General features: G+C 36.7%; 2 protein-coding genes across 2 annotated transcripts; both read left to right on the top strand.

The window, feature by feature from the left end:
- Window positions 1-7,071: 7,071 nt before the first annotated feature.
- On the top strand, window positions 7,072-9,103 carry LOC129899926 (low affinity inorganic phosphate transporter 5). The gene has a single exon (XM_055974921.1). It carries the CDS (start codon window positions 7,198-7,200, stop codon window positions 8,785-8,787), a length of 1,590 nt encoding a protein of 529 aa, XP_055830896.1. The 5' UTR covers window positions 7,072-7,197; the 3' UTR covers window positions 8,788-9,103.
- A 1,624-nt stretch (window positions 9,104-10,727) lies between these two features.
- LOC129900595 (low affinity inorganic phosphate transporter 4) lies at window positions 10,728-12,434 on the top strand. The gene has a single exon (XM_055975604.1). The coding sequence runs from the start codon at window positions 10,746-10,748 to the stop codon at window positions 12,333-12,335; it is 1,590 nt and encodes a 529-aa protein (XP_055831579.1). The 5' UTR covers window positions 10,728-10,745; the 3' UTR covers window positions 12,336-12,434.
- The last annotated feature ends 9,989 nt before the right edge of the window (window positions 12,435-22,423 follow it).

Raw genomic sequence — 22,423 nt, 5'->3', positions numbered from 1 at the left:
TCAATGATTCCAGTAAGATTCTTCTTTATTCATTCCCTATACTCCGCAGAACTCTAAGGTTGAAATCTATTCGGCAATGACTCACCCAACACCCTTCGAGTTTTCCATGCTCTAAGTATCTGTTCAGCAAAAGAGACTTGGCCACTTTCGTGGTCCGTTGCAAACTTTTTCAAATTTGCGGTTTGTGGAAGTTCCTGTTTTCCTCCTAGTGTTCTAAGGACTCGAGCGGGGGCATACGGTCAGGTTCCTCTTAATCTGGTTAATATCAAGCAAGGGACCTTTTCCCCTCAAATCATTATTTACTCTGGTAGCACCATACTCTCGATTAACCATTGCACATTTTCTTCTCTTAATCCCTGAAGCCTTGGATACCAGAATTTTTGACCTCCAATTCTGTGAAAATGATTACAATATAACCACCAATCGTGACCTTCAAGTTCGTATGGTCGTCTCAAAGGATCTGGATGTTCTGGATCATGAGCTTTGAGTAAGTGTCTCATCATCCACTATTAAAGTATCAGATTACATCCCTAAAAGAATCGTCCAATATTTTTACACTTATCCAAAGCTCGATAAATGTCCACTAGAATTATAGGTGCCAAAGTATAGTACTTGGTTGTGGACCCATAGTTTACCCCATTGAAGATGGCATGAGTGACCATTACTACACTTCGATGGATAGTATAGTTTGGGCCTTGGGGAAATACCATTGTCCCAAGTAGGCATATTACAAACATAAGGGGATGCGTTTCCTTCCATTTTTCCTTTGAGACAAATTTGTCTTGATACTTTTCGAAAGCTCTTGCTCGTCCAAATTGAGTGTAAAGTTTTTGAAGTGGAATGTTCAGTCCGGGAAGCCTGTCCATCTATTTAGCTTTGACAAGTGAAAGTTCTTCCTTAATCTTGTCAAAATCCCATATTTTGGGAATAAGAATGTCACCATCAGGCTTATGCTTCCGTTTGTTATACATGCTTATACATCTCTATTATTTGTCTCATGAGGAGTCACCACTATCATATCATAAAAGAACGCGCAAGCCGATAAGGCTGCCATTATATGTCAATATCCATAGCACATAGTATAAACTCAGCTGAAAAAACTTATACATAACTCACACATATGTCTACAGACCTCTAAGAGTATCAACAATATCATATGATGGGACAGGTCTCCCACCGTACCTCTTAATAAATATATATATATACATCAAGAGGATCGATACCAAAAGCTAGGCTCTGGTACAATGGAGCACTCCAAAATAGTTGAGTGAAAATCTTAAGCTGACAGATTTCCGAAATAATTATCTGTACCTACGGGCATGAAATGCAGCCCCCAAAGAGAAGGGTTCAGTACGGAATACGTACTGAGTATATAAAGCATAAAATACCATAAAGAAGATCACATCTGAAATAAAGATTTAAGAGACAAGTATGATAATCAATAAATCACTATACCTGCGTTTTATGAAATGAAGTCATGCATATCATCATCATATACCGTACTCAGCCCATTATGGGACTCGATGTCATAATTATATCATTATATTATCATATATATATATATATATACCGTACCCGACCCTTTAGCAAGGGACTCGATAAATAGAGTAGAGTACACTTTATCGTACCCGGCCCATTATGAGACTCGGTATCATAACCATATCATCATAACATCATATCATCATATACCGTACACGACCCTCTAGTAAGGGACTCAGTGAATAATATAGTAAAATTGTGCATGATAACATATCTCGCCCGAGACTCGGTGAAAGGTGTAATAATAGTATGCACGAGTAGAATATCATGAGCAACCATATTCAATTAGATCATCATCTGAGACTCAATAGAATGAGTGGAATAACTAACACTCGAATGCCCAAAGTATGAAATTTATTGGCCAAGACAGTGCAGTCCGCAACAGGTCCGCATCGCGGACATGGTCATGAAGAATAAACCAAGCAAAATCAAAAAGTCAAGTGCGAGGCAATATGGTCTGCGACAAGTCTGCATCGCGGACCTGGGATAAGTAAAGATCAAAACTAAAGCTTGAATTTAATTTATGAGGCAGTGTGGTCCGCGACAAGTCCGTGTCGTGGACCATGGTGTGGGTAATGCAACAAGATGACGCAAACAACTATTGTAAGTTAAGAACGCTAATTATGATAAAATGTGTCAAAATAGAGACTTTTATACACCAACAACTATCCAATATATAAAGGATTTGAGGGGCAATAGCTCAATCACATTAGGATTTCTAACATCAAGAATTAAATAAGGATCGTGAATTACATTCAGAATTTATGAATACAATTACCCCAAGCTCATATCATTTATTACTTAATCTAAGACATGCCAAAAGAAAGAGAGGATAACTTTACATACCATGAACTCTATCTAAATGTCCAACGTCTACTTCTCATGCTCGTGGGTCTAAAATTAAGATGACATAGGCCACAATTAGATATCCACATTACTTATTAAGTAATCCAAGTACAAATGAAACTTAACAAAATTCGGGCAGCATTTCCCCTGCAAACGCAATAATCCTTAAAATTTTAATTTAGCCAAACACCAATTAAAACATCAACAACAACAATACCAACAATTCCATATCAATATAGAATTAAATCCATCCTTAAGTTACTTCCAAAACAGCCCAATATACATTTGGATATCGATGCTTGTATTCACTTCTTTATTTCCGTATATCCATAGTATAACAATAACAACAACTACAACCAATACTATGATATTCCATCCCATAAAACAGTTCGTAATAACCATGAAACAACCCCCAAAACATCATTGCAAAACAGCCATAAAAATTATACTAAATCGCTCCAAAATATATACAATATCTTTATACACTTTATTCTTCCAAATTCAAGAACAACAACTCATCAACAACATCAATAATTATTATACATCATAAATCAACTAATTCCACCCATTTAATCCACCCAAAATAGCCTCTTAATCCATAAATCTCAACAAAATGACAAACGAGTTTATAATGCTATTTTTTCTGTTCTAATCCGTTAAAACTCTAATTAAACTTGTTAACAATGGAAAAATGACTTTAATATTACCTTAAGTATGCAGAAGCAACTACATTAACACTCCTTCTTGGTTGATTTTTAGCTCAAATTGAAGGCAACGCGACGTACAATACTTTTCTCTTCATGAGCTTCGGGATTCGGGCCTCACATTTTGGTCGAAATTGATGTTTCTCTCCAGGATTCTCCTCTCTCTCTCTATGGAAATTTTTGGATATTTTTGGTCTAAAAATGAGGAAGAGAGGCTGGAAATATCCCTTAAAGGGTATGTGTATTGGGCCTGACCCGAGTTGGAGTCTGGTTGGGCCGAATCCACTATTTAGCTCGACCCTTACTCCTTAATATATCCATATATCCTTATATCAATGTCTCTTCCTAACCCACCACATATGGTTGGAAAGATATTTCAATTTTCTACAACTTTCATTTTTAGATTTTTCCCAAATTCCTAAATGCTAAAGGGGTTATGGCCTCTCGAAGTCAGTCCACCCGGAAATGTGACTTTTAAAAAATAATATTTGATGGCTTCCACTTTGATTTGGATCAAAGGTCATTCTTAAGTTGTCTTTAACTTTACATATATTATCCATATAAATTGTCATTTACAACCGAATCGTGCTATTTTAAAATTAAAAATTAAAAGTCCGTGGATTTATGTCTGTTAACTCATGAATAGTCCAATGTGCAAAAATACGGAATATAACATAGTCACCTCTGGACCGCAGCTAGGTCCTCCACGTGAGGGTCGAGTGGTGGCTATGAATGAGTGGGAGGAACATCATCCTTATCTCTGACCTTATCCTCCGCTACCTCTGCTACTCGGCTATTCTCGGCCCTATCCGTCCTCCGTATTTTCTTCCCTAGGGAAGAAGCCTGCCTGATAAGTAAAGGGTGAAAGGGGGGATCCATAGGGAGTACCTCATCAGAATCTAGAAGCATCACCTCGACCATCTTGCACATGGTAGAGATTAGACCAGACAGGAAGAACACCTTCTTGTTTCTCCGATAGAACACCTTCCATTCTGACATGATCTGGGCCTCTACATTCAGGCCTATCCCCTAAATGGCACAATCCACCACTAGAGCCTGCGAAAAGGTCACGTCAATGTGGTTACCAGAAGGGCGGATCCTTTTGGCCCCCAGGTGTAGTCATCTCTTGGCCCCGTTTGACTAGTCAGTGTTGGTGATGCCCTCTATGCTAGGCCAATAGACCCTATTCCGGCATTTTGGGGCCACTAGAGTGTCCCTTAACCACTCCAGATCCATCTCTCTCAACTTGGCCTCGTAGTTAGCATTGGAGGCGTTAGGTACCTCTAACACAGCGTTGATGTAGTGGGAACTCAATGGGATGTCCACCCCTCAAATACGGATGGTAGGGTGAGAATCATCCCACTGTACCATAGGAAGTATGGCGTATAACTCTCTTACCCAGCCGGTGTGTGCAAGGGGAGGGGTTTCAATTAAGGGGCTCCACTTGAACTCCTCGAGCCGAGCATGGATATTAGATATCTTGTCAGCCACTCCCAACATAGAAACCTGTCTCACGTATGAACTTGTTGTTTCAATAATCGTGATGCCTCTCCCGACTAGCGGCATTGGGAAAGCGGACGAAGGGGAGGTGGGCATCATTGTTGTGTGCCATAATATTGTACCTACAAATTTCAAGAAGATTCAGTTAGAACTAGGTAGTATAGGTATAAAAGTTGGATTTAGAAGGATGAGTAGGAGGAAGAGCTTCAGGAAGTGAGGCAACTGCCTGGCGAAATCCCGCTAGAGCAGCGGGATCCCACCAGAGCAGCCCCGCTAGGGTATGATGAAGGCCTTCATTTGGGATGAGCAACCAAGCGCGTTCATGGCGCCTCCACACCTCAAATCGCTTGTTTTTCCAAAATTTCTACAGAGCAGTGCTTCTAAGTGTCCTAACACCTTTATTTACAAAAGAATTTGGTTCAAAAACTCCGAATAGATGGCATAATCAAAGTTTGGGCCAAGAAAAATGTTTCAACTTCTACCCCATTGTTCTAAACTGATTTGGGTGGAATCCATTGTTAACCTTATGACCAGAATGTCGTAAATACATTGTGAACGTAAGGGGAAGATCCATGCTATGTTAATCTATCGGTGCAAGCAAGTTATTCAAAGGGTTGAAAAACTACCCTATGGTCCTTTTACTCTACTGATTCTTAGCATGTTATCGTTATAATGTAAATAGTAGCGGAAATCTAAAGTTCTAGATAAGATTCTTATCGTAGAGGAGACTTTTGGTAAACGTTTATATTCAAGAATCAGTAGAGTAAACGTTTTTCTTGGGCAAATTGGTATCTATTGTAATAACCCAAAACTATCAATGTTGTCTTATCTGACACTAACTTGAATATAAACATTACATACTACTTTATTAAAATAAAAAATTATCAACTTATACAACAACAACATACCCAGTAAAATCCTATAAAGTGAGGTATGGAGAGAATAGAGTAAAAGTATATAAATTTATTAATTTTTCTTATAGTTGCACAAATCGCGAACAATTTTACTAATTCTGATCATAAGAACAAAAATATTAAACTTGGACGTTTAAGCTAAATAACAAAGTGATTTATTTAAAAGAAAGACATATGCCTGGCTAGGCGGGGAGGATTGAAAATGTGAAAAAAATGTTATGCAAGGTGGGGTAAAACGGAGAGTGGATTAAAATCTTTACGGATTTATGTGGTTGGCCTGTACACGGTACCACCCAATTTGTCATCCCTATCATCTAGGATAGTTGTAAAAGGTGCAAAAAGATACCTAATTGTTCCTGAAAAACCATAGGAGTATATAGTAACAAAAAAACACATCCCCCATTATGTGATGCTACCTTGTCCGAAACAGATACTCATATGAAAGTTGACAACTTGTTTATAGTGGTCATTAATCAAGATCAAGCAGGTTAGTCGTTCTAGTTGTCTCTCATAGTGATCATCAAAAAGATTGTAATTTATTACTTTTTATTTTTATTTTATGTGACATGTTTCATTGAACACGAAGTTTGATATAAAAAAATTATTTTTGAAATTTATATTATATTCAAGTAAAAATTGATTTGGGATTTTAAGTTTGTAGGTTTACGGTCCAATAAATTAATATACAATAATAATTGACAAGAAATGCGTACTTAATTTTTTTTATATATTTAAAAGAAAACAACCACTTAAACACAATATATTAATACAAACATTATCATTGTAATTGATCTCGACCACTTGTCATGTTTTACCAGTTTGGGAGAACTAATAGTTTTGATCCAAACTTTATATTTGTCTTCAAAAATTGCTTAATATATTTAAACTACTACTCTCCATGTCACTTTTACTTGGCTGTTATATGAAAAAATATTTTTTTTCCCTTTTTTTACTCGTCCCTCTTAGCAAATCGAAAGAAATCTATTATTTGCTCCTAATATTACCCTTTTCATTAAATAGTTGCATAAAGTATTAATAATTTAATACTCCTTCTAGTCCAATATAAAAATTGATTATTAAAGTATGACACATTTTTTAAGAAAGATATTTAAAAACATTTATCAAAGGTTAAATCGTCAATATTACCCCTTTGATTCTCCCCAAACTCTTGTTAATAGTACAGATAGTCATTATTTTGGATTTAAAAGTAGTTGAAAACCTACTAAAAGAAAGGTTAATTCTACAAAAGATAATTATTGCATTATTGAACTTTGAACAATTGGACTAGATGGAGTATAGATTTTCAGAACATAATTAATAAGGTTAGTTAAGTAAAATAAATCCTTGCTTAAGGAGAGTGTCAAATAAACACAAATCAAGTAAATTGAATTGGAGGAAATAATTCAGAACCCAATAATTCAAAAGGGCTAGAATTCAAAATCCAAAAATTTCAAATCTCTATGTAAAGGCATGCACTTTGGTTCTAGATCATGATTGATTCGAGCATATGCTTGATTTAAGCAAAGAAGAGAGATATCCTGTTAGGTATCCTTCAATTTCTTGTTCCAACCAGAGAGACATAGGTATCAACGTCATTTAGTTAACAACGTCAACTCTCTCTATATATATCTGATTAAAAGACAACAATAATTCCTCCAAAACACATCTTAAATTGCAGTAAAATCAAATTAAACATGGCCTCAGATAATCTTACAGTGCTGAATGCACTTGACACAGCACGCACCCAATGGTACCATGTCACAGCCGTTGTCATTGCTGGAATGGGATTTTTCACTGATGCATATGATCTATTCTGCATCAGCACTGTCTCCAAACTTTTAGGCCGTTTGTACTACTACGACCCGACTACCCATGCCCCTGGCAAATTACCTCATAATGTTAACAATTGGGTCACTGGAGTCGCCCTGGTTGGTACTCTGACTGGCCAACTCGTGTTCGGATGGCTCGGAGACAAACTTGGTCGAAAGAAAGTCTATGGACTCACATTAATTCTCATGGTCATTTGTGCACTTTCCTCTGGTTTGTCATTTGGTTATAGCCGAAAAGTTGTAATAGGGACACTCTGTTTCTTCAGGTTCTGGCTTGGATTTGGAATTGGAGGAGATTATCCTCTTTCTGCTACGATCATGTCTGAGTATGCAAATAAGAGAACTCGTGGAGCGTTTATTGCTGCTGTTTTCGCTATGCAAGGTGTTGGGATCATCTTTGCCGGGCTTGTTTCAATGATTGTATCCAAGCTATTCTTGATGAATTTTGGGGGTAAGGCGTTCACTACGGATGAAGTTTTTTCCACGGAGCCTGAGGCGGATTATGTTTGGAGAATCGTACTGATGCTTGGAGCTCTTCCAGCTCTTCTTACCTATTATTGGCGAATGAAGATGCCCGAAACAGGGCGTTACACTGCGATTATTGAAGGAAATGCTAAACAAGCAGCGATTGACATGGGGAAGGTTCTTGATATTGAAATTCAAGCAGAAGGTGATAAATTAGCCAAATTTAAAGCAGTCAATGAGTACCCTTTACTCTCTAATGAGTTCTTCATGCGCCATGGTCTTCACTTAATCGGTACAATGACTACTTGGTTCTTGTTGGACATTGCTTTCTACAGCCAAAATCTCACACAGAAGGACATATTTCCTACCATGGGACTCGTTAGCAATGCCAAGAGCATTTCCGCTTTGAGGGAAATGTTTGAGACATCGCGAGCTATGTTTGTGATTGCTTTGCTCGGTACCTTCCCTGGTTACTGGTTTACTGTATTCTTCATTGAGAAAATTGGGAGGTTTAAGATACAATTGATGGGGTTCTTCATGATGTCAGTGTTCATGGCGATCATTGGAATCAAATATGATTACCTAAAGACTAAAGAACACAAATGGACATTCGCAGCTCTTTATGGTTTAACTTTCTTCTTCGCCAACTTTGGCCCCAATTCAACAACTTTTGTGCTCCCTGCGGAGCTCTTTCCAACAAGGGTAAGATCCACTTGCCACGCTCTGAGCGCTGCATCTGGAAAGGCAGGGGCAATGGTTAGTGCATTTGGGGTGCAGCAATACACGCAAGATGGAAATGTTCATAAAATCAAGAAAGCCATGTTGTTTTTGGCATTCACAAATATGGTTGGATTTTGCTGTACCTTCTTAGTGACGGAGACAAAAGGCAGGTCACTAGAGGAAATTTCAGGGGAGGATGAGAAGCAGAACGAGACGCAGATGAAGAGTTCTAGGCCTGTCTCTGGCCACCAGGAGGATGGATGGGACTGAAATCAGGACATATAAAATTGGCAAGTTCATCAATCATCACATTGAGCAGTACTATAAGTAGATGCATATATAGAAAAAGTATTGCTAATAAGCGAGATGTCACCTCCAGAATAAGAGCTTCACGAAGCAAGGAAATTAATATAATAGTTTCCCTTCACCATTTCGCCTAGTAGTTGGTGGGAGATTAATTTTGTATTGTCTATCTCTTGTCCTACTCCTTCCCAAAGTGTTCTATTTCCTTTTGACTTTGAAATGAAAAGTTATATATAGGTTAATATGTATTTACATTTTGTGAAAAGATGGATGGTTATTGTTAGATCTTGTTGGTCTTTTTTTCGAGAATGAACTTGACCTATAAAAAAGACTACATGTCTCATGTATGAAAGAATTTACTTAAAATTTTTAAAAAGACAATAAAGAACCTTTAGATATTGGCTAATTTGATTTGGTAGTGATGGGACTAAAAGCATAGGTAACAATATTTAGAAGGTTTCCCAAGTTCCTGGTATCGAATTACACAGGCTAATCAAATTGTGAAGAAGAAATCTGCAGCAACAAAGAATAGAAGGAAAAAGAATGAAAGATATGCGAGAGAGAGAGAGAGAGAATAAGGAGGAATTTTCTCAATGCTCCTTCGGAAACGCTTACATCTAGCATAAACAAAATACAGCTTGATTTCTGACAATTTTGATATCAACCCTTTGTCTGCTTCTAATTTACGTAAGTTGAAAGGCATACTTGAAGTATGATAGGACTTGATATAGAAAGGAACTAAACTTAAAAAGCAAATTGAAGCTTCATGAAATCCAATCGCAACCTGAACTCCTTTTCTCATGTCCTGATTGTTTTTTCTTCAAATTTTGGCCATCAATTGCCTTTTAAGTATCTTGTCTATGCAGCTACTTTAGATTGAGCTATCACTTCAAAAGACAGTTAAGGTAGTCGGAATTACCATAAATTGTTCCCACTTTTGTTTGGATTAAAACCATGCAGGCAATTTCTCTCCTTTATATTAACAATTCATTTGATTGATACTGACAGCGATTAATGAATGGTTAAATGCTGGTGTTCTGGATTTCTTTCCCAATTATTAATAGAAAGAAATTTGAAGTGTTTTGGAACGCTAGCAACAATTTGCATCATAGGAGAAAACGACTAAACCGAACGACTTACCCCTCCCCCCCCTCCCCAATCACGAGCAGCGAGGTGTAAAATGATCCATCTTGAACAACCAAATAAAAAAAATAAGAGCAGGTAAAAAATCGCAAAAAGATGTATGATTTTTTTTTCACACCGTCAAGTTATAAATTCACCCACGACAACATTATATTCAACTTTCATATCAAATTTAATAGGAAACCTTGAAAATAGAGTAATAACCTACTATATCCAATCAAAATTTCAGATAGCAAAAAAGTTCTTTAAATGAATTTCTAACCCTTTATAATTTTTTTATAAATTCTATATCCTTTTTACATATAAGAGACTTTTACTTAAACACACAAAAGATTTGAAAAGACCATTTTCTTCTATTCAAATTATAACAAAGCAAGAGATCTCATTTCCACCTCTTTTACATTGTCAAGATTCTATAACTTAAACCCCAAGTTTAATCCAGACCTAAAATGTTGACACCTTTGCCTAAAAGTGGTCGTTAATCAAGTCAATTAGCAACTTCTGGCGCATCCTGTCAATTACAAAGTGATTGCCGAATAAGCTTAATCTACCACGTTGTTTCAATTTCTTGTGACGGCGTTGAGTTGGAGGCATATTATTGATTTAAGCAAAGAAAGAAGAAGGATATTCTCCAATAATTATCAGATAATTTCTTGTTCTAGATACAGAACCTAGGCTTAAACGTCAATTAATTAATCGCATTACTTTCTATATATACATAGAGCAATTTAGAGACAGGCAGACATCAACCAATCTCAGCAAACAAGAGAAAATAAAATAACATGACCTCAGACAATCTTGTAGTGCTAAATGCTCTTGACACAGCACGTACCCAATGGTATCATGTCACCGCCGTTATCATTGCTGGAATGGGATTTTTCACTGACGCATATGATCTATTCTGTATCACTACTATATCTAAACTTTTAGGCCGTTTGTATTACTACGACCCAACTACCCGTGTCCCTGGAAAATTGCCTCATGTAGCTAACAATTGGGTGATTGGAGTTGCTCTAGTTGGTACTCTATCTGGACAGCTTGTTTTTGGCTGGCTGGGAGATAAACTTGGTAGGAAAAAAGTCTATGGACTCACTCTAATCCTCATGGTCCTTTGCGCACTTTGCTCTGGGTTGTCCTTTGGTTATAGCGCGAAATCTGTAATAGGGACACTCTGTTTCTTCAGATTCTGGCTGGGATTTGGAATTGGAGGAGATTATCCTCTTTCTGCTACAATCATGTCTGAATATGCTAACAAGGCAACTCGCGGGGCGTTCATTGCTGCTGTTTTCGCTATGCAAGGAGTTGGGATCATTTTTGCAGGGCTCGTTTCAATGATTATCTCCAAATTGTTCTTGATGAATTATGAAGGGAAGCCATTTGATGTGGATGAAATTTTGTCCACAGAGCCCCAGGCAGATTATGTTTGGCGGATCGTGTTGATGCTCGGGGCTCTTCCGGCTCTTCTTACCTATTATTGGCGAATGAAGATGCCCGAAACAGGGCGTTACACTGCTATCATTGAGGGCAATGCTAAACAAGCCGCGGTTAACATGGGGAAGGTTCTTGATATTGAAATTCAAGCAGAAGGTGATAAATTGGCTCAATTCAAGGCAGCTAATGAGTACCCTTTACTCTCCAATGAGTTTTTCCAACGCCATGGGCTTCATTTAATAGGTACAATGAGTACTTGGTTCTTGTTAGACATAGCTTTCTACAGCCAAAACCTCACACAAAAGGACATATTTCCTGTCATGGGACTCACTAGCAAAGCCAACACGATTTCCGCTCTGAGGGAGATGTTTGAGACATCGCGTGCCATGTTCGTGATTGCCTTGTTTGGTACTTTCCCTGGTTACTGGTTCACCGTATTCTTCATTGAAAAAATCGGCAGGTTTAGAATACAATTGATGGGGTTTTTCATGATGTCCGTTTTCATGGCGATCATTGGTGTCAAATACGATTACCTAAAGACTAAAGAACACAAATGGACATTTGCAACTCTTTATGGTTTAACTTTCTTCTTTGCCAATTTTGGCCCCAATTCAACCACATTCGTGCTCCCCGCGGAGCTATTCCCTACAAGGGTGAGATCCACTTGCCACGCGTTGAGTGCGGCTTCTGGAAAGGCGGGGGCAATGATCAGTGCATTTGGGATACAACAATACACGCAAGACGGGAATGTTCATAAAATTAAGAAAACTATGGTACTGTTGGCCGTTACAAATATGGTTGGATTTTGCTGCACATTCTTGGTGACAGAGACGAAAGGGCGATCACTCGAAGAAATTTCAGGGGAGGATGGCAGGCAGAATGAGACACAAATGAAGACTAGCAAACCTGTCTCTGGCCACCAGGACGACAGATGGGAATGATAACATGATATTATACTGGCAAGTTTAATATCATCACTTTGAGTAATACGTAATTACATATCTAGGAAATCGTTCAATAAACGGGCTTGCTAGGTGTCACTACGCGTTGTGCTTTCTATCTTCAATCACCTCTATGAATAAGAGCTTTAACATGATAAATGACCTCGGTACAACAGGTAAAATTACACTGATAATAGCGTATATAAGTTAAATTGGAGTTTTAGTGAGCTAGACCATCAGTATACTAGTACTTGGCTGCATTTTCTCTCCTTTTTGTACCCCTCCTCTCCCAGGGTTTAAATAAGTGCTAAATATGTTAATTATGTATTCATTTTTTTGTGAAGAAATGGATGCCTTTTAATTTGTTTGCTCAAGAATTGTCACTATCCAAAATTACCTAAGTCATGATGACACCTACATTTTCTATGAGGTATGTGTATCAATTTCAATATAATTCAATTATCGTTAATAAAGGCAGAAAGTAATTATTAAAAAAAAACAATTATGAATAAGGGTTAAGTCTCAAATATCATTAATGCGGGAAAAATACAAAAATAAAATAAAAAGTTCACAAATCCTAGCGACTTGAGTAAGAGTTCTACAAAATAGACAATACAAGCTAAAATGCACTGTCTGAATAGAAAAGACATGAACAAAGTTAAATAGGAAAATTCAGTACTATGGATCAGTCAAGTAGCTTATCCTGACCAAGCAAAATTCTTCCTTGAAACATCTCCAAGTTGAGCTCTTAACTCTCACTCTCTTGCAAAATACTCAAATATGCAGAAGAAGACGAGAGTTTAGAGAAGCTTTTGAAATTGGCGTGATCTTCTTATAGGCAAATAAAACCCTTGCTATCTTTATGATTCTTCCTAACAATGTTGGATCTTATGCTATTCTTTTTTCTTTGCAATGTTGGATCATATGCTAGGAATTTTTATCCCCAACACCTTCAAGATTGCTAATGAGAGATATGTGACTTGATTCAACTCTGAACTTCTAAATTTAACCATTTCGAAATTCACCCAAATTCCTCGAGACCCGTTCCATTCATACCCCAAGTTATGAAGCATCAAGTCAACCTACGAAAATCCTCAAATAAGAAAAATATTTCTAAAACTCAAAATGATCAAACTGTAAGCTGAATATATAGAGAGAGTGATGAAATCACAACTGCTATAGCTAAAGACAACTAATAAATAGTAATGAGGCAAAAACAAAAAGAACATCAGAAATTTACGAGGTTCGGCAAAAGTTTATTTTCTTTTGCTTATTCCTTAGACACAACCAACCAATATTTATATCACTTCAAAGAAATACAAGTGAAATACTACAAGAGAGAAAGAAGATCAAATGCCTTAGAAGATGAGAAGGCAAGTGAGATGTGTGTTTCAAATTAATCAAGAACTACCTATTTATAGAGATAAATTCTTCTACTTGATGTTATCCATGACATCACTATGTGTCAAAATATCAAGATTTAACTTGTGACACCAAATTATGATTTACCAAACTTTCACCTACGAAGTAACTACCTTGACTTTTTGTACCAATGAAGAATTATCTTTCTATCATATATTCGAATTAATTCATCTACAATTTTGTCAAATTTTACCTCCACCTTGGAGAGATTCTCCATTTTCAACTTCTATCAACAACTTTTGATTGTGTCTTTAATCTCAATCTTCAATATTCAACAATGTTGATCAATTTCAATCAATGTTGAAACTTGACTGCAGTCACTACTTTTTTCAGCATATCGACAGGGTTATCTATAGTCCGAATTTTCTGCACTATGACTCCACCTTCTTCTATGATGTCTTGTACAAAATAATATCAGACGTCAATGTGCTTCGTCCTTTCATGATAAACTTGATTCTTTGCTAAATGACTAGCACTTTGACTATCACAAAATATTGTGATACTTTCTTGTTCAATTCCAAGCTTTCTAAGCAATATTTGAAGCCAAATGCCTCCTTTGCAGCCTCTGTAATCGCCATGTACTCTACCTCAGTGGAAGATTGAAGCAACTATTGACTGTAAAGTAGACTTCCAACTAACGAGTGCATTTGCAATAGTGAAAACATAACTAGCAGTTGATCTTCGTTTGTCTAAATCGTCTGCATATTTGAGTCACAATATCCAACAAGATATTGACTATCTTTCTACTCGAAAACTAAACCAACATCTACAGTATTATGAATATACCGTAGAATCCATTTTACTACTTGCTAATGTTCCTTTCCAGGATTATATACCTGCTTACAGCTCCCACATCATGTGAAATATATGATCTTTTGCAATTGCATGCATCAAGCAACCAACAACATTCACATATGGTACTCTTGACATATATTCTTATTCAGCTTCAGTTTTTGGCGACAACGTCACTCAGCTTAAAGTAAGGAGCAAGCAGAGTGCTAACCAACTTCATTTTTTCATTAATACCAAATCAGTTTAGTACCCTCTTCAAGTATTTCTTTTTAGACAAAAAGAGCTTTTTTGAATGTCTATTTCTTTTAATATCCATGCTAAGATATCAACAACATATATGAGAAGATATATAAAGGATCCTTCTTCAAGCTTCCACAAATACACACAATGATCGTATTTGCTTTTTTGTACTTTTGCAGCAACATAAACTTGTCAAATTATTTGTACCATTGCCTAGATGATTGTTTCAATCTATACAACGATTTTTCAAGTTTGCACACCATATTTTCTTTTTTATCAACTTTGTATCCTTCTGGCGGAGTCATGTAGATTTTCTCTTCCAAGTCTCCATGTAAACAATGTAGTGTTTACATCCAACTGAACTAGTTCCAAATTCAACTGTGGTACCAAAGCCAATAAAACTCTAATGGAGGAGTGTTTTACGACTGGAGAAAATACCTCATTATAGTTAATTTCCTCCTTTTGAGCATATCCTTTGGCCACCAATCTTGCTTTGTAGCGAACATATTCTTGGTTAGAAAATCCTTCTTTATTTGTATATACCCATTTGCACCAAATTACTTTCTTGCCCTTCGGGAGATTGACCAATTTTCATGTATGATTCTGATAAGGGACTGCATTTCTTCATTCATGGCTATCATCTACTTATCTTTTTCTGAACTTTGGACTGCATCTTTACAAGTGGTAGGAATACTATCTGTTGCAATTGAGTTTGCACAAGCCACCATATCTATGAGTCGAGCGGATTTTCTTATTATTCTCTTTGGCTTGCTGGTTGCTATTGATTCAAGTTGTGGTTGAGGTTCTTCAGATAGAATTTCCCCCTCGACTGACTCTTCCTCCAGAGGAAAATCTTCTTTTGTTTTCCCATTTTCTCTTTGTGTTGGAAAAATTATTTTTCCCTCAAACTCCACCTGTTTTGAAGCACGATCAGTTTGTTTGACATCTTCAATTATTACCTTATTTGTCAAGGTAGATTCATCAAAGGTAACATCCCCATTGAAAATAATTTTTCTTATTTTTAGACACCATAAATGGTATCTCTTGACTCCAGAAGTAAATCCCCATAAATAGAGCCTTCTTTGCTCTTGAATTCAATTTTGACTCTTTTACATAATAACATACAATTGAGCCAAATACATATATAGAATCATATCTTCAGTAGGTTTTCCATACCATTTTTCTAATGGTGTCTTATCACCAATAGTAGTAGATGGTAGACGATTAATGAGGTGACATGCATATGTTATTGCCTCAGCCCAAAATTCTTTGCCCAAGCTAGCATTGGATAACATACACCGAACTTTCTCTAGTAAAGTCTGATTCATGTGTTCTGACACTTCATTCTGTTGTGGTGTATTTTTTACGGCAAAATGTCTTAAGGTGCCATTATCTTTATAAATTTTCTAGAAAAGATCATTTTTGTATTCTCCACCATTGTATGTTCGAAGACACTTGATCTTTCTGCCACTTTGAGTCTCTATCTCCGCCTTCTATTAAAGAAAAATTCTCAATACTTGATCTTTAGTTTTCATCGTATACACGCACAACCTTCAGGAAAAATCATCAATAAAGGTTACAAAATAGTGTTTCTTGGCCTAATAAATGTGTTTTGGAAGCACCCCAAGCATCAGAACGAACATAATTCAAAATACTTTTAGTATTATGAATAGTTGTTACAAATTTAATCCTCGTCTGTTTTCTCTTGACACAATGTTCACAAAATTTCAAATTGCAAGTTTTTACTCCTTTCAACAATCCTTGATCTGATAAAGTTTTCAAGGATTTTCCTCCAACATGTCCTAAGCACATATGCCATAACCTGGTTATTTTTTCTTCTCTATCGTCACGGGATGTTGTTACCGCTGTTCCAATAATTATACTACCTTGATAGTGGTACATGTCATTATTTATTTGAATTACTTTCATTACCACCAGTGCACCGAAGCATATTCTCATTAACCCATTATCTATAATAATTTTGAACCCTTTTTACTCTAGGGTTCCTACAAAAATGAGATTTTTCTTTAAATTCGGTACATATCGAACATCTGTTAATATTTTACTCAATCTATCATATTCCTTAATCGAAATGAACAATAATCACATGCGGTAAGAGGTTTATTATTTATGGTATGAATAACTCCACATTTTCCTTATTGTAAAACAACAAATCGGTTCTGATTGGGACACATATGATAGTTACAAACTAAGTCCATTAACCATACATCAGATAATTTGGATGGCTCTGTTGTAACTAACGAGAAATCAGAATCATCACAATCAGCTATATTTATGGCCTTTCCATTATTTGGTTTGGCCTTGCCTTTTAACTTTGGGCAGTCTTTCTTCCAGTGCCCCTTTTGTCACACCCCGAGAGATAATTTTTTTCCTCAAGTGAACCGCTTGGTCCAATCACTCATTCATTCATATCACCGGAAGACTTAAAATACTTAAAGGAAAACTCAAGTGGGCTAACAATTAATGCTTAAACGAGGAATAGTTTAAATAACAATGTTAAAAGTCCACTCAAATCTCATAACAGACTCTAAAAGTACCCATCTAACTTAACTTTGACTCTGTCCATGAAGTCTCTATCCACTATCAAGAAAGTGTCATGACAATCCAACGACTACCTCAAAAGAAACTACTCATAAGTAATGACTGTAATAAATGTGATTCCTCCAGAAGCAAGGAGGTCTCACCACTATCAAGAAGAAAAAGATCTTCAACGAAGCACATGTCAATGATCTCTAGCACCTGTATCTTCATAATGAAATGATGTGGGTCAAATGATGTTAGTACATGGAATGTATGAGTATGTAAAATATCTAGAAAGGAAAATACCATCATCAAACTTGATATCAAGTAACTCAACTCAAAAGACTCAACTAAAGATGACACCAATCAACTCAAATAACATGCAAGTTTGTAGCAACAATGCTTTAAAAGTAGACTAATTGATATGGGACTCAACCAAATCGAATCGATCATTTTAGGAAGTTCTTCGAACCGACAATCATCACTTATAAGCTAGTGATGAAACAATGCTTTGCACTATTGTTTTAGGGCACAACGAAGACAAATTCAATCAAGGAAAGAGGGCTTACTTTTCTTGAGGCTGATTCATCTTATTCAAAATTAGCTATGCTAATGGAAGAGAAAAAATTTAAGTACTGGAATAGGAGTTACAAATATTCATTCCTAATTTATATCACCGATTAGTGACCTGATCCCGCTAAGCAAGAATAGGTACCGATACCAACTCTATCTTAACTACCGGTAAATCCCTTTCTCTAGGATATGACACTTCACTACTCAGAGAGGAAAGAATTCTTCTCCAAATCATCTCTTCCTATATTGTCTTTAAAGGATTTCTCGGAGCAACGCCCCAGGTTCCAGACCCAAGAGTCAACTTAAATGTTTTAGCTGGGTACTTTTGACTTTCTATGTGCCACAATCGTCCAATACCTTACCAAGGTAAGGGACGATCAACCTCGTTGGATTCATAATCAATCAAAGTCCATCGTTTTGGAACTTGAGAGGCATGACCTCTATCCTATGTTGGCTACGTATTTTATGTGATTCGAGATATTAGTTACTCTTATCTAAATTTGTGCTCAATACTACTACCAAAAAACTCACTACACTCATATACTCAATCAATCATTATGATCAAATCAACTTATTTAGTCTCATTGGACTCTCATCAAACTAACCTCATCTCAATCATCAAACTCTTTCATTTAAAATATGCTTTCGACTTATTCATCACTCATTAAGACTCTATCTCACAATCATTTCACTTAATACTCAACTCATTTAGACTCAATATTCATGATCTTTCAATTCCCAATCAAATATGCATAAATTTTCTTTAAAAATCATAATTTGTTAAATGCATAAAAATAATTCACCTCATCTCAAAATGCATGCATATAATGCAACAATCATCAACTCAGCTGAGGTTCATGAGAAAGAACAATCATCAGCTTAGTTGGGATGTATGGAAAGGAAATCATGAACAGTCAATTAAGAACTCAAATCATAATAATCAACATGATATATTCATATATATGTATAGTTATCAATAAAGAAATACATAACAACTCAAGAACTCAATCAAATCGGGATAGAACTCGAACTCAATCTCAATTCTAACAAAAGGAATATGTAGGGCGCATGAATGAATTCAGTCCAATATTATTATTAGCCTTACATACTTGAAAATCAAAGGGACGATCGAAAGTTAAAGACCTCGCTTGAAGACCTTTGAACCCTAGCTCTTTTCTCCTCCAATTCTTGCTCTCAATATTTCTAAGTGTTATGAGAATCTAGGCGTTTAGGGTACCAATAAAGGATTCAAAATAGTCCCCAAACATTGAGGTTTGGTTTGGGAAGGGTGGAAAATAACCGAATTACCCTTAATTAAAACTATCTCTGGGCCATCTATAGGCCGTTCTATGAGTCCTAGAATTTTCTAATGGTAAGACATTTCTTTTGTACGAATAGGACAGAAGCGCCCCAAGGTAAGACACTCGACCTAATAAATCCCTTATCTAAGATATCTTTTAATTGCTCTTTCAACTCAGTAGGGCCATTCTCTATGGCAAAATAGAGATAGGCTGCATATCAGGAGGGATATCAATTCCAAAGTAGATCTCTCTATCAGAAAGGACTCTGGGCAGATCCTCAGGAAAAACTTCAGGAAACTTATTTACAATCGAGATCGACTCAAGGGATGGAGACTTCCCACTATCATCACTAACTCGAACTATATGATAGATGCAACCCTTAGAGATTAACTTTGTGGCCCTAAGGTATGATATGAACTTACCCTTAGGCGCTGCTGAACTACCCTTCCACTCCATGATAGGTTCATCCAAAAACTAAAACTTAACAATTCGAGTTCTATAAATCAACTAAGGCATAACAGGCATAAAGCCAGTCCATGCCAAGAATAACATCAAAATCAACTATGTCTAACTCATCAAAGTCAGCAATGGTATCTATGTGAAATATAAACATATTGCAATATTTATAGACCTTCTTAGCTAAGATAGACTCACCAACAGGAGTAAAAGAACTGAAAGGCTCAAAAAGACACTCAAGAAGAATCTCAAATCTATCAGACACATAAGGGGTCATGAAAGACAAGGTAGAACTCGGATTAAGCAAAGCATAAACATCAAAAGAAAAGACTCGAAGCATACCAATGACAACATCTGGCAAGTTGTCTTGATCTTGGCGACTAGCCATAGCATACAGACAGTTTGAACCTCAGCCTGTTCCTAAAGTGGTACCTCTCTAATTGCCCCGAGCTGGGGTGCTGCAGTAGAAGATTGGGCTCTGTTGCCTCACATCAAACACTCTCTCTGAAAATGTCTTACCTTGCCATATTTGTAGCATCCATTGACTCCCTCTTTGCATTCTCCCAAATGAAGTTTACCACACTTGCTGTAAGGTGTCTTTACTTTCAAATCTTGAGCCACACTTCCTTGGGATTGAAAACCCTAGGCTTTGAAATTATGGTGGCTCTGCGACTTCTGTTCATACCAATAATTGGGTGTAGGTGCACTTGCTGATGACGGAGCATAGTTTGAAGACCTCTTTTGAAAGAAGGACATATTGCCATTTCGTTATGCTCATTCTCATATCCAACTGATTTGGCTTCTTGCTCAATTGCTCCTCTCTGTCTTTCTTCTTATCATCCTCAACCTACTGAGCATACACCATAAACCTAGGAATATCCATGTATGAAATCAATAGTGATGCCTTACACTCTTTTTTCATATGCTTGCCCAGGCTGGAGACAAACTTCCTCATTTTGGATCTTATAGCAAGATCATCTCCGGAGCATATTTGGACAGCTGAATAAACTTAAGACCATACTCTTTCACTGTCATTCCCTCTTATTTCAGGTTCACAAATTCTTCAACCTTGGCTTCCCTTAATTATTTAGAAAAGAAATGATCAAGGAAGGCACGCTCAAATTCATCCCAAACAGCAGGCTGAACATCCCCACTTCTACCTTCTTCCCATTGACTGTACTAAATATTTGCCACATCCTTGATCTGATAAGAAACCAACTCAACTTCATTAGCATACACCGCTTTTAAAATTTTCCACATCTCATTAATGAAGTATTGGGGGTCCTTCTCAACCTTAGAACCTGTGAATATTGGTGGGTTCATCCTCAATAAATCTCAGATCCTCATAGAATCCGATGGCTCTTGAGAGCTAGAGCTAAGAGCTGGTGAACTCTGGTTACTATTTCAGGTTGATACCAACTGAGTGAGCATGACAATTGCTTCTCAAAAGTCTTTCTCCGAAGTAGGAATTGACTGAGTAGTAGGCATTTAGGGTTCCTCCGTAGATCGAGCAGGTCGACCCCTATTCTCACTCCAGAAGGTGGGGGCATCTCAGACTGCAGAACTTCAGTACTAGCGGTGGTACATTTAAGAGGTATTATCTTCAAAAACGTAAACATACGAATTAGGAAGGAACTTTTAAATTTAAACTCTTTCACACGAACTCAGAATATGAAAGAAGTGAAACAATACTTAATGTACTATAGCCACCTATTTATATGTACGGTGCACGACACACCCATAAGTAAGAATCTACTAGAAATGACTTTATAGACACCCTAAGACTCTTAAACTCTGTGGTCTAATACCAAGTTTATCACACTCTGAGAGAGTATCCTAGGCGTGGCTAGCACTCGAAGACCATTGCTGGACCCCAAGAAAACCACTTGCAATGGTCTCCAAGTAGAATCAATGGTCTCCGAGTAGAATCAACGATATCTAAGTGTCTCCTAGTAAAATACTCAAAGGAGAATTCAAGTAGGCTAATAATCGATGCTTAATAGAGGAATAATTTAAATAACAATGTTAAAAGTTAACTCAAATCTCATAACTCAATACCAAAAGTATGATTTAAAATAAACTTTGAAAGTACACATCTAAAACAATTCTGACTCTATTTATGAGGCCTCTATCCATTATCAAGAAGGTGCCGAGATAAGTCCATGGATACCTCAAAAGAAACTACTCATAAGTAATGACTAAAATAAATGTGATTCCTCTGAAAGCAAGGAGGCATTACCACTATCAAGAAGGAAAGAATCCTTAATGAAGCATCTTTGATGATCTCTAGCACATGTATGTGCATCATGAAAATGATGTGGGCCAAATAGTGTCAATACATAAAATTAGTGAGTATGTAAAATAGCTATAATGGAAAACACAATCATCAAAATTGATATAAAGTAACTCAACTCAGGGGACTCAACTTAAGGTGACTCTAATCAACTCAAATGACATGCAAGTTTGTAGCAACAATGCTTTGAAAGTAGACTCAATGATATGCGTCTCAACCAAATTGAACCAATCATTTGAGAGAGTTTCTCTAATCGACAACCATCACTAATGAGCTAGTGATAATACAATGCTTTGCACTGCGATTGCCGCAGCCATCCAATACCTTGCCAGGGTAAGGGACGATTAACCTCAATGGATCCACAAATAATCAAAGTCCATTATTTTGGGACTTGAGAGGCATAACCTCTATCCTACGTTGCCTATGTAGTTTATGAGATTCGAGATATTAGTTACTCTTACCAGAATCAA

Source organism: Solanum dulcamara, chromosome 8, assembly GCF_947179165.1.
Source record: "Solanum dulcamara chromosome 8, daSolDulc1.2, whole genome shotgun sequence".
Classification (NCBI taxonomy): Eukaryota; Viridiplantae; Streptophyta; class Magnoliopsida; order Solanales; family Solanaceae; genus Solanum; species Solanum dulcamara.
Note: the sequence above shows the minus strand (reverse complement) of the source record. Positions and strands in the feature narration are given on the sequence as shown.